At 43.6% G+C, this 12,915-nt stretch overlaps 1 protein-coding gene across 1 annotated transcript in view; it reads right to left on the bottom strand.

Annotated features, from left to right (window-relative positions):
• Positions 1-6,313: 6,313 nt before the first annotated feature.
• The window catches only part of LOC144600829 (VPS10 domain-containing receptor SorCS1-like), a 410,789-nt gene continuing 404,187 nt past the window's right edge, over positions 6,314-12,915 (bottom strand). The window contains 1 exon segment of the mRNA XM_078412718.1: positions 6,314-10,540. Within this exon segment, the coding sequence (XP_078268844.1) occupies positions 10,482-10,540 (59 nt within the window). The 3' untranslated portion in view covers positions 6,314-10,481.

Below are 12,915 nucleotides of genomic sequence, written 5' to 3'. Positions count from 1 at the left end.
ACCCACGTGGTCACGGGGAGAACGCACAAACTCTGTACAGACAGCACCCGTAGTCAGGATCAAACCTGGGTCTCTAGCGCTGTAAGGCAGCAACTCTACCGCTGCACCACCCTGCTGCTGCCACCATGCATATAGCAATGCAATCAGTAAGTACATAATTAATCAGCATCTGCAGTTTCTCCATGTTGCCTTGACCCGCTGAGTTTCTCCAGCATTTTGTGTCCCTCTTTGGGAGGGAAACAGATGAGTTGGGTGATGTAATAACTAAGTTCATAGTCATAAAGGGAGTGGGTTAAGTGAGCCAAATAAACGTTTCCTAGGATGAGCATGACTTGTTGGTTTACTGGTTTAAGGAGCGTTTGACAAGGGACGAGAAACATTGACGGGGATAGGGTTGTAAACCGCTGGATTGTAGATGGTTACAGATTCTAGTTTATCCCTCTGGACGGCCCTGCCCACGGATCCTGTTCTTGTGCTTATTGCTGTCCACCAGGTAGACCTGTTTTAGGGGGTGTCGCTTCCTAAAGGCAGAACAAGGGCTAATTGATGAAGGGTAAGAAAATAACTGCAGATGGGTCTCGACCCGAAACGTCACCCATTCTTTCTCTCCTGAGAGGCTGCCTGGCCTGCTGAGTTACTCCAGCATTTTGTGAGTAAATTGATGAAGGTTAATCATTCCATATTTGGAGCACACTGCAAAACCACATGGAACCTTCCGGTCTCTGAGTCACTGTGATCAGAAATCCCCCCATACTTGTCTGAAAAGAAGTGAGTGAATGGGCCTCAAGCTTCCGATTCCTAACCTCTTCATCTTTCTTTCTATAAGTCCCTGACACTGACAATACTTTACTTTAGACTTTCGAGACGCAGCGCAGAAACAGGCCCTTCGGCCCACTGAGTTCGCACCCAACCAGTGATCACCTCGTACACTAGCACTATCCTACACACTAGGCACAATCGACAATATTTCACCGAAGCCAATCAACCGACAAACCTGTTAACTTTGGAGTGTGGGAGGAAACCGAAGCACCCAGAGAAAACCCACGTGGTCACAGGAAGAATGTACAAACTCCATACAGACGTCATCCGTAGTCACGATCGAACCCGGGTCTCTGACACTGTAAGGCAGCAACTCTACCGTTGTGCCACTGCGCCGCCCCTTCTGTTTCATTGTTTTCCAAAACAATACGGGAACTCATTGCTTTGAACTCTGCACCTCTACACTTACTTTGCTACAGTGCCATTCATTCTTCTATCTCAGGTTTAGATCTCCTGTAATCCTTGTACCTCTGTTGTTTTCCCACCTGCTTACAAACCCTTAATGTCCACATCAGCTTCTAGTAAGTAGAAAAACAAAGAACTGCAGATGCTGGTTTATACCAAAGGGAGACAGAAAGTGCCTGAGGAACTCGCCGGGTCAGGCAGCATCTCTGAAAAAAAAGGACGTGTGACGTTTTGGGTTGCGACCTTTCACCCTCGTCATTTTACCAGTTGCACAGTTCTCCACATTATTTCCCTCTTGAGATCACACCTTCCTTACCCAACAATGAGCTTACCAGGCACCACACTGCCTGAGGTGATTTGTGGCCGGCTTTGATTGTCCTGGTATCTTTTCACCTCCAGCTCTTCACCCTGCTCACTACCACCAACCCCCTACTTTCATTCTGAGGAAGGGTCCTGACCCAAAAAGTCACAAATCCTTTTTCTCGAGAGATGCTGCCTGACCCACTGAGTTAGTCCAGCACTTTATGTCTATCTTCAGCTTCTCGTAAACTAGATTGGAATTCCTGACGTTACTTGTTCTTTAAGGAGGGTGTAAATTAATTGTATTGAGCCAATTTACATCACGGAGGATCTAAATCACCATTATTGGGGCAAACTTAATGGGTTCTTCAATAGATAGATGAACCTTTAGTTATCTACTATGTATAAGTTATTATAAATTATTAAGTCCTGCAGTTGATCATCCAATTACAATTTGGAATCTGTGGTGAATCTGTGGAATTTATTGCCCCAGACGGCCGTGGAGGCCAAGTCGATGGATATTTTTAAGGCGCAGATTGACAGATTCTTGATTAGTACGAGTGTCAGGGGTTATGGCGAGAAGGCAGGAGAATGGAGTTGAGAGGGAGGGATACATCAGCCATGATTGAATGACTTGATGGACCGAATGGCCCAAGTTTGGTCCTGGAACGTATGAGCTTATGGCCAATTATTAATAATGTCAGGCTAATTTATTGTCTTCAAGTAATATTGCAAGGTGGTAGAATTTGTTTAGAAATTTGGAGGTCATGATCTTCACTGATTATTATCTGCAACAATGGAGGTTATTATCTGCAACAATTAGTAAAGCTGCTGCCTCACAGTGAACTGGGTTTGATCCTGCCTTTTGGTGCTGTCTGTGTGGAGTTTGCATGTTCTTCCCTGCGACTGCATGGGTTTCCTCTGGGTGCTCTGGTTTCCTCCCACATCACACAAATGTGCAGGTTAGTAGGTCAGCTGGCTCTTATAACTTGCCTTTCATGTGTGGTTGCGTGGTAGAATCTTGGGTATGGGGTGGGAAGGGAGGACACGGAAGTCGATGGGAAGTTGGTGGGAAAATGAAATAGGCCAGGGTGAGGTTAGTGTAAAAATGCGGACTTGAAAGGACCGTTAGGCCAGTTTCGGTGCTGTAACTCTCTTTGAATTGAACAGAAGTGACTGGAATCTGATTTGAGTCTATGATGTTAGAGCACCAGAAAGTTTAAAATCAACAGAGGGGAAAGACATCAAGGTAAGCAGAATGTAAACAAAAAAAGGGAAGCCAGACTGATTGATGGAGCAGATTAAAGGGGGAGGGGAGGAGGGTGGGGTGTCTAATTTTACTCATAACGCTCCCCTGGTCAGCTGACAATATGGATACATTTATAGTTTGCAAACCATGTATTGCCATTCACTTTGTCAACAATTAATTGGAGATGACGGCATTTAAGAACATAAGCAATAGAATTAGAGTGTAGAATCAGGCCCTTCGGCCCAACTTGCCCACACCGACCAGCATGTCCCATCTACACTAGTCCCACTTGCATTTAGCCCACATCCCTCTAAACCTATCCTATCCATGTACCTGTCTAATTGCTTCTTAAACGTAGCAGTAGTCCCAGCCTCAACTATCTCCTCCATACTTGTTCCATACACCCACCATCTTTTGTATGAAAAGGTGACCCCTCAGATTCTTATAAAATCTTTCGCCCTTCACTTTAAAACTATGCCCTCAGGTTGTCGATTCCTCTACTCTTGGCAAGAGACTCTGTACGTCTACCTGATCTATTCCTCAATAGGAGCAAGAATAGACCATGTAGCCAAACAAGCCTTCTCTCCTACTCACAAAGACCATGGCTGAACTTCTCTCTCAGCACCATTTTCCTGCACTTTCCTCATATCTCTTGTATCCCTTAAGTATCTCAAAATCTACTATGTCTGAGCTTCTCTGGGCCTCGGGGTAGAGAATTTTGAAGACTCACCGCCATCATTAGCATGAAGAAAGTTCTCCTCATCTCAAAGTCCAAAATGACCAGTGAGTTCTCCCTTAGTTCTTTGAAGCTGTAGAGAATCCATTCCTGGTCTCGTCAATCCCTCCTCGTGTGATAACTCCACCATCCCTTGAACCAGTCTGCCTTTATAGTGTGCAGTTTGTTTAAGGTAAAGAGAAAAAAACTGCACAACACTCCAACTGCAGTCTCAACAGGGACCTATATAATTGCAGTAAGACACCATTCCCTGCTATAACTCACTAGTCAAGACTTGCCATTCAATGAAATATCCACATATTCCTCAATGCTTTCTTTCTGACCATTTCTCAGTCTATGTCAGTATATTTAGTTTAATTTAATTTAGAGATACAGCGTGGAAATAGGCTCTTCAGCCGACCAAGTCTGTGCCGACCAGCGATCCCTGTACACTAGTACTACCCTGCACACGATAGACAATTTACAATTTTTACTGAAGCCAATTAACCTACAAACATGTCCATCTTTGTAGTGTGGGAGGAAACTGGAACACCTGGGGAAAACCCACACGGTCATGAGGAGAATGTACAAACTCTGTACGGACAGCACCCGTAGTTAGGATCGAACCCTAGTCTCTGGCGTTGTAGGATAGCAGCTCTACTGCTGCGCTACTGTGCCACTGTATATTAAGCCCTGCTCTGATCAACCTTCTGTGTGCGGCTTGATTGAAAACCTTCTGAAAATCCAAATTCTCTATATTCACCAGTTTCCCCTAATCTATTCCATCTGTCAGTCTGAACAGTAGATTAGTCGTGTATGATTTTCCTTTCATAAACTTATTCTGGCTCTGCTTAATGCTATTGGTCCTTTCACAGTGTTCTTGCCTTTGTTATAGATTACTGACTCGACTACTGACGTTGAGTTACAATTCATTTGTTTCCTGCAAATTAGTACAATCTTACTGCTTCATTCAAACTCATTGGAAGAAACTGACCTTGGACTATCTGACTCTAAATTTTGTACATCAATCACGTAGTCATTACGAGACTATACATTTTACAAGAATGATCCCAGGAATGAGTAAGTTAACCTATGATGAGCATTTGTCGGCACTGGGCCTGTACTCGCTTGAGTTTAGAAGAATGAGGGAGGACCTCATTGAAACATACTGAATAGTGAAAGGCTTGGATAGAGTGGATGTGGAGAGCATGTTTCCATTAGTGGGAGAATCTAGGACTAGAGGTCATAGCCTGCGAATTAAAGGGTGTTCTTTTAGGAAGGAAATTAGGGGAAATTTCTTTAGTCAGAGGGTGGTCTGTGGAATTATTTGCCACAGAAGGCTGCAGAGGCCAAGTCAATGGATATTTTTAAGGCAGAGATAGATAGATTCTTGATTAGTACTGGTGTCAGAGGTTATGGAGAGAAGGCATGAGAATGGGGTTAGGAGGGAGAGATAGATCAGCCATGATTGAATGGCGGAGTAGACTTGATGGGCCGTATGGCCAAATTCTACTCCTATTCCTCATGACCTTATGACATTCCCATAACTTACAAATACTTTTGTTTAAATTTCTTTTATGCCAGCTGAGAATTAGGACCTGAGATGGTAGGGGAGTAATGGTCTGGTTGAGAAGACCCATTGGAAGTCGATCTGGCTCATGTGATATTGAAGCCTGAGGCTGGGTTCTAGGTCTTGGGAACATCAGAAGTCACAGGGGTCCAGTTGGTGACTTCAGTCAGTGCATGAAATGTCCTGGTCATTTAGATGCCAGTCGTGGCTGTGGAGTGGTGTTGGCAAATCAAGATTAAACAGCTATCTGTCTGATTGTTGATGGGAAAGAGCTATGAAACAGACCCGTGCTTTGGTCAAGATGTGGTAGACCAGAAGATAGACACAAAATGCTGGAGTAACTCAGCAGGGCAGGCACCATCCCTGGGTAGAAGGAATGGGTCAAGAGTCAACCAGAGTTGACATCGCCATGCTGCTTATTGTGTCCACCAATCAATTCATTGGAGTTAATGGAAGGACATCACTTTCACCTGAGCTGTTAGTGCCACACGCAGTCTGACCAAAAAACAATCATATTTCCCCTCATCGCTGTCACACTGTTTATCGGCCTAATTTTTCACAACACAACCGAGATCCTCAGCATTCTAGTTCCACTGTTTGCATCCCTGTATCCCTTCATTATCACCTCTTCCCCAACCAACATTGGGCATTTATAGGCTCCACCCTTCCTTGGTCATCTGTTGCCGGCCCTGATTTGTTCTGGCGTTTTCTTACCTCCAGTTCCCCCCTTCCCATCCCGACTCTACTTTCAGTCTGAAGAAGAGTTTCGACCTGACATTGGACCAGATGGCCAAAAGCTTATTTAAAAAAATGTAGTGCTTAAAGGAAGAATCTCTGAAACATTCTGTTTCCTCGTCATGCTCTAATTTCACGGGGTGCAGAAGAGATTGACTAAAATGTTGAAACAAAGAACTGCAGATTGCTGGTTTCTATCAAAAATAGACACAAAGTGCCGCAGTAACTCAGCGGGCCAGGCAGCATCTCTGCAGAGCGTGGATAGGTGACATTTCGGGTCGGGACCCTTTATCAGACTGAGTCTCCTTTTTCTCCAGAGTTGCTGCCTGACCCGATGAGTTACTCCAGCGCTTTGTGTCTATCTTCAGCACCGACACGTTGGCAAGGCTGAGGATAAAGAGTTGTCAGACCTGCGGGCGAGAAGGTCCCATGCGGTATCCCATCCTCGCCCCCCTCACCCCTCACCCCCCCCCCCCCACCCCCTCCATGCACATGGACAAAGCTGAGGGTCTGCAGCAGTATGGGACAGCCATCAGCTAGTCTTGAACATTTGCAAAACAGTCAAGAAATTACAAAAGATTCCTGATGTTCCATTTAAACATATTGCATGTCTCGAAGATATAAGGTACAGCAATACAAAAGGTATGATTTTATTACCATATATGTGTGCATTTTCAGATTTTTTAATAACAGATTCAAATTCTTGTTGTATAAAAGTACATATAAGACAGCTTTTAACAGTTTCAAAATGACTATAGATCAGTTTAATTAGACAGATATGTTGACTCTTGTCAATCTTATGTGCCGCCTCAATCTCTTATATTATTCCATTCTATCCTCATATGCCATTTTCAGTTCAATATAGCAAACATCGTTAATTAGCATCGAAAGCAAGGAGCAGTGGTCCAGTTGGGCGATTCCCCTCATAGTTCAAGACAAAACAGAATTTTATTTTGAATGAGTTTATTAAATTCAATTGTGTGTGAGTTTAGCACAGTCAATTTAGAGTCATAGAGTCATAGATTGATACAGTGTGGAAACAGGCCCTTCGGCCCAACTTGCCCACACCAGCCAACAATGTCACGGCTACATTAGTCCCACTTGCCTGCGCTTGGTCCATAACCCTCCAAACCTGTCCTATCCATATACCTGTCTAACTGTTTCTTAAACGATGGGAAAGTCCCAGCCTCAACTACCTCCTTTGGCTGCTTGATCCATACACCCACCACCACCCTTTGTGTGAAAAAGTTACCCCTTGGATTCCTATTAAATCTTTTCCCCTTCACCTTGAACCTATGTCCTCTGGTTCTCGATTCCCCCACTCTGGGCAAGAGACTCTGTGCATCTACGCAACCTATTCCTCTCATGATTTTGTACACTTGTTTCGAACCAAGAATTTGCAATCTTGTTTATTAAGAGAAGAGAAGAGAAGTGCAATGTGGAGAATTGAACTAATATTGTCCAAAAACTAACGCAAGCTGAAACAAGACTTCATATGCAATAAACTCCATTCCAAAAGTAACTTAAATAGGTTTGCGACCTGACACATCACCTATCCATGTTGTCCAGAGATGCTGCCTGACCCGCTGAGCTACTGGGGCATTTTGTGTCTATCTACAGTAAAAAACAGCATCTGCAGTTCCTTTTTATTACATTCAATCTTTCCACGTTGCACTAAGATCCTGAAACTGTGTTTTTTGAGAACATCTATGTCTTGAGATCAATAGACACAATGTTGACCTTTCCAAGATGCAAATGCTCAAATTTTAACCAGGATAGAAAGCTTCTCTTATTTGTTTTTATACATTAAGAAACAACAGCTGGAAGAGAGGAGGAGAAGGCAGGAGAATGGGGATTGAGAGGGAAAGATAGGTCAGCCATGGATTGAATGGCGGAGTTGACTTGATGGGCCGAATAGCCTAATTCTGCTCCTAGAACTTATGATCTTATGACAATGAGGAAAATAAATATTTCCCAAAATCACAGTTGAAAGCCCAAAATACTGTATAAAAAGATCAAATTCTTCATTCACACTGAGGGTTGGGATATTCTCAGTGCAGTACTCCTCTCTATAGATGCCAATTGATTTGTTACATCTTTAATTTATTTGCTATTTCCTGAACCAATAGTATCTACACGGTGAACTGTGAGCACTCTCATATCTACATGGTGAACTGATCCAATGACAGCTCAATTCTGACTATGATTTCTCTGTTATGTCGGATACTTTACTTTAAAATTATCTTAAAATTGAGGTATGACTGCTGAATGTGATCAGATTTTCTTTCTGAAGTGTTTTAACCCTGGTATAAATGATCAACACCAACAATATTTTGGAGGGAGGCCTACTGGAGAAAGGCTTTTAAGCTCTCTCCCCTCAGCCTTCATTTCCAGGCCCAGAACTGTTTATCTGTAATTGCCATTTCCACATTAGCTTCTGCATCGCCAACCCTTGTCCACACCAAAGGCGGTTTTGTCTGTTTACAGTTCTGACTGTTTTGCTTTGGCATGTTTTGCTATGATCTGGTGTCAAATGTGGACGAGAACAGCAGTAATAATAGTGATTTCAGATGGATTCCTTTTAACACTGATCCATTCATTTCATGTCTTACCTTTTACTGCTACTAACTTTGTAATCCCAGACTTATATAATTAAACTCCAGAGCTGGCGTACTGAGACTTAAACTCGAGGATCCTTATTCCAAGTCTTGATAACACTCTGAGACCCGTGACAGAACTATTCCGTGACGGTACTGGTTGACAGCATCATTTCAGGGTCTTCATATCAATGCATTTATGTCTGACCTCTCCGTTGCAATGACATTTAAGGTTTAGCTGTAGTATTTTGGAGACCACACTCCCAGTGAAAGGGATGACACATCCTGCAAAAGCATGGAGATTTAAACAGCGACCCAAAAATATTTTTTACTTCCCCCGTCACTGTAATCATTATGAAAGCTTGAGTCTAATTTTGTGAACTGATCTATAAATGCGACTAATACTTTTTACAGTACAGTATGCAACTGAAACAAGAAAACCAAGCACGCCAGTAGTGTACAATTGGTGCTGTTTCTTGTAAGCATGCAGCATATTACAGTACACACAGGTTAAAAGGTAATGCTTCATTCTGGGTCTGATCTCAGTCAGGTGCATTGAGTGCACTGAGTTGGTACAGTTACCACAGCATAGGAATTGGTCATGTGAGAAGGCAGGACAATGTGTTATGGCAGTGAACAGCAGGAGCATTGAGAACAAGTCTGAACTGGGCATGTGAATGGAGGGCACAGAGTAGACGAGGCAGTGCTGGTGATAGGAGCAGCCATAGTTGGCTACGATTGGTTCAGTCGTTAATTGAATGAGCCTACATCTGAGAGGACGAGAATTCATGTCAATTGAAGGAGGCGGAACAAATGAAGAAGAGTGAAGTTTGCTGCTGTTTGCAGGACCATGAGCAGCGGGTGGGGTTTAGTTCAGTTTAGAGATACAAAGCGGAAACAGGCCCTTCGGTTCCCCCAAGTCCAAGCCGACCAGTGATCCCTGCACATTAGCACTATCCTACACACACGAGGGACAAGTTACAATTTTACAAAGCCAATTAGCCTACAAACATGTACGTCTTTGGAGTGTGGGAAGAAACCGGAGCTCCCGTAGAAAACCCATACAGGTCACAGGGAGAATGTTCAAACTCCGTACAGATAACATCTGTAGTCAGGATCGAACCTGGGTCTCTGGCGCTGTAAGACAGCAACTCTACCGCTGTGCCACTGTGCAGCGGCTCCTGGATAATCTCCTTCAGTCTGCCCTTCATTCCAAAGGCAATCCAAAATCAAGCCTTCCTCCCTTTTTTAATCACTGCTCCTTAATGAACCAAATTCCCCTGCCAAGCCCTCTACAATCACGATGATGCCTCGAGATGTTCCTTGGATCATCCACCAAGGTTACTGAGTCAGTAAAGTGGAGGGGAAGCAGATTGATGCTTTGGGGAATCATAGACCACACTGCCTTGTGCAGGATCTCTGAAAGAACTGTCCAATTAGACTAACGGCTCTGTTCTTTGCAAAGAGCCTTGCACATTTATCCTTTTCAAGTATTAATCTAATTCCACTTCGAGAAACGACTTACTGAATCTCCCACTGCCTTTTCAGGCAGCACGGTCGCAGATCACAGAGAGCTGCTGAGTTAAGTAGAGTCGTCTCATCTTTTTCCCTCTGGTTCTTTAGTCCAATTATATTCATTCTTTGTCGACTGCTTACCAACCCTGTTGCTTGTGGAAAGTTGCCCCATATTTTGTCCTAACTTTGAACTCGGGAGGCTGGTGCAAAAAAGAACAGCCGTACTGAACAAACAATGGTGAGATACTTACCCGCAACATATCTGAAGGGTGAGGAGAATGCGATGGTACGTCTTGCTTAAGTACGCATGTGCTCTTTGTCTAAAAGTATTACCTTTTTACGCTGATTGTACTATATGTATTTTCAGGAACCAGACACCACATTCTTTAAATCAATTTACAAGAAAGTTTTTTTTCTCTTTTTTTTTGAAATAGAAAAAGGACTTTTTTAAAAATCCAAATAGATACAATAAGCAATCTGTGTGATCACCATCCACATGCACAGTTTTAAAGCTAAAACCTTGTGTGTTGTAGGATAGAAAAGTTCGTCTCCAATGTGGATTCAGCGGTCTCAGTGTTAAACGTAGCTGGGGATTTCTTTTGTGCTCTCACTTTCTGATGCTGTTGGAGCCTCTCCTGCAACAAGGAAAACAGGTTTCAAAATGAAAGACCATCCACAGCTGCAACGCACACCTTTATTTTCCTCAACACAGACCGAGTGTCAAAGAGTCATAGAGTGATACAGTGTGGAAACAGGCCCATCGGCCCAACATGCCCACACCGGCCAACATGTCCCAGCTTCACTAGTCCCACCTGCCCGCGTTTGGTCCATTTCCCTCTAAACCTGTCCAATTGTTTCTTAAATGTTGGGATAGTCCCAGCCTCAACTATCTCCTCTGGCCGCTTGTTCCATTCACCCACCATCCTTTGTGCGAAAAAGGTACCCTTCAAATTCCTATTAAATCTTTTCCCCTTCACCTTAAACCTATGTCCTCTGGTCCATCGATTCACCTACTCTGGGCAAGAGACTCTGTGCATCTACCCGATCTACTCCTCTCATGATTTTATGCACCTCCATAAGATCACCTCACATCCTCCTGCGCTCCAAGAAATAGAGTCCCTGCCTACTCAACCTCTCCCTAAAACTCAGACCCTCTAGTCCTGGCAACATCCTTGTAAATCTTCTCTGTACCCTACCTTTTCCAGCTAGGGGAGGGGTGGGAATACAGGAGTTTCTTGAAATTAGAGATATTAATGTTCATACCGCTGTGTTGTAAGCAGCCCAAGTGAAATATGAGGTGCTGTTTCTCCAATTTGCATGTGGCCTCACTCTGAGTATTTTGGTGCAATTTGTCGGAAAATAACCGCAGATGCTGGTTCAAATTAAAGGTAGACACAAAATGCTGGAGTAACTCAGCGGGTCAGGCAGCATCTCAGGAGAGAAGGAATGGGTGACGTTTCGGGTCGTCTCGACCCGCTGAGTTACTCCAGCATTTTGTGTCTACCTTGTGGTCTTTAAAGGCACTATATAAATGTAAGCTCTTTCTTTCTTCCTCTTGTGGTTTCATGGACTGGCTCGCATTAAAAGACAAGCCTCTGGATAACAATGATAAACATCTCGTGCATGCAAACTGACAGCTAAAGACTGAGGCATTTAATCCGCAAGAGTTGGACGTAGCGATTTTTACATTTTGTCTTTTTTGCTGCTGTCTGCATCATAATTACGCCCACAGGTAATATATAAGCACTTTTTTAAAAGCAGCTGTTGAGATCATTGATAGCTCTATTCAGAAAACGTGGCACTTCATCTCTTTTGGTCAACGTTGCAGTGTCTAGGCCATGAAAAAAAAAAGCACTTAACCAATCACACACGTTAAGTGGAGCTGAAAGTAGCAGCCTGCTGTAAGTTACTGGTTTATAGTTGGACACCAGGCAATCAAGGCACTGCAGTTTGCAATTGCACAAAGCTCGCCATAGGATTTAATTTGTTAATGACATAAAGCCAACATTATTTCAAGCACTTCCGACTGATTAAACAGCACAATTTTCAGTTTGATACCTAACTCCCTCTTCCGAGTGGGAATTGGTTGGTTCGTTGCAGTCACCCGACTTACACCTCATTTGCCTTTCATTTCAAAGAGAATAAAATGGTGTCCGATTATTCTGCTCCAGGGGATGTCCCTTGTTGTGCTTCCACTCAAAGGGCCATCTTGTGTCTCAGAGTCTGTCAATAATGGGGGACCCGTATGAAGCTTTTAAACTTAGGCTTTAGAGATAGTGTGGAAACAGGCCCTTCGGCCCACCGAGTCCATGCCGACCAGCGATCACCCAGTACACTAGCACTATCCTACACACTAGGGACAATTTACGATTTACAGAAGCCAATTGACCGACAAACCTGCATGTCTTTGGAGTGTGGGAGGAAAGCGTACAAACACCGTACAGACAGCACCCCTAGTCAGGATCGCACCTGGGTCTCTGGCGCTGTAAGGCAGCAACTTACCGCTGCACCACTATGCCGCCCTATTGATTGATATTGATTTAATGATTGATGAGTGCCAGCTGAACCAGGGGAGCTCCGGGACGTTGCAAAGCAAAACTGGTTCCTTGATAAATATTAATATCAACAGGTTGGCAGCTGGAAACAAAGTCAAAATGAAGCACTTTGAATGTTGAAGAAGGTAATTTTAGTGGGAAGTGTAAGCCCTGAGGCTAACCAAAGGCTGCCGTGCTGTCTGAAATGAGTTTAATATTTCGGAAAGGTTGGCAAAAGCTTATTGATGCATCATGCTGGTGAGAACGTTGAGTGACAGGACAAAGTGAGAAATGGCAATTGTAAAAGAACGTGTCGATCAATCGGTGCTTGCTGGGGCATTAGCCGCTGGTAGCTTGCTGTGCATATAAAACACAGAAGCAATATAGAGCCACAGGCTGTGCTTAACAACAGCTCAGATATTGAGTGTAGCTTCCTTGCTCTGTGGATCTACAAAGATTAATAAAAATAAATCTGT

This window comes from Rhinoraja longicauda, chromosome 16, assembly GCF_053455715.1.
Source record: "Rhinoraja longicauda isolate Sanriku21f chromosome 16, sRhiLon1.1, whole genome shotgun sequence".
Classification (NCBI taxonomy): Eukaryota; Metazoa; Chordata; class Chondrichthyes; order Rajiformes; family Arhynchobatidae; genus Rhinoraja; species Rhinoraja longicauda.
Note: the sequence above shows the minus strand (reverse complement) of the source record. Positions and strands in the feature narration are given on the sequence as shown.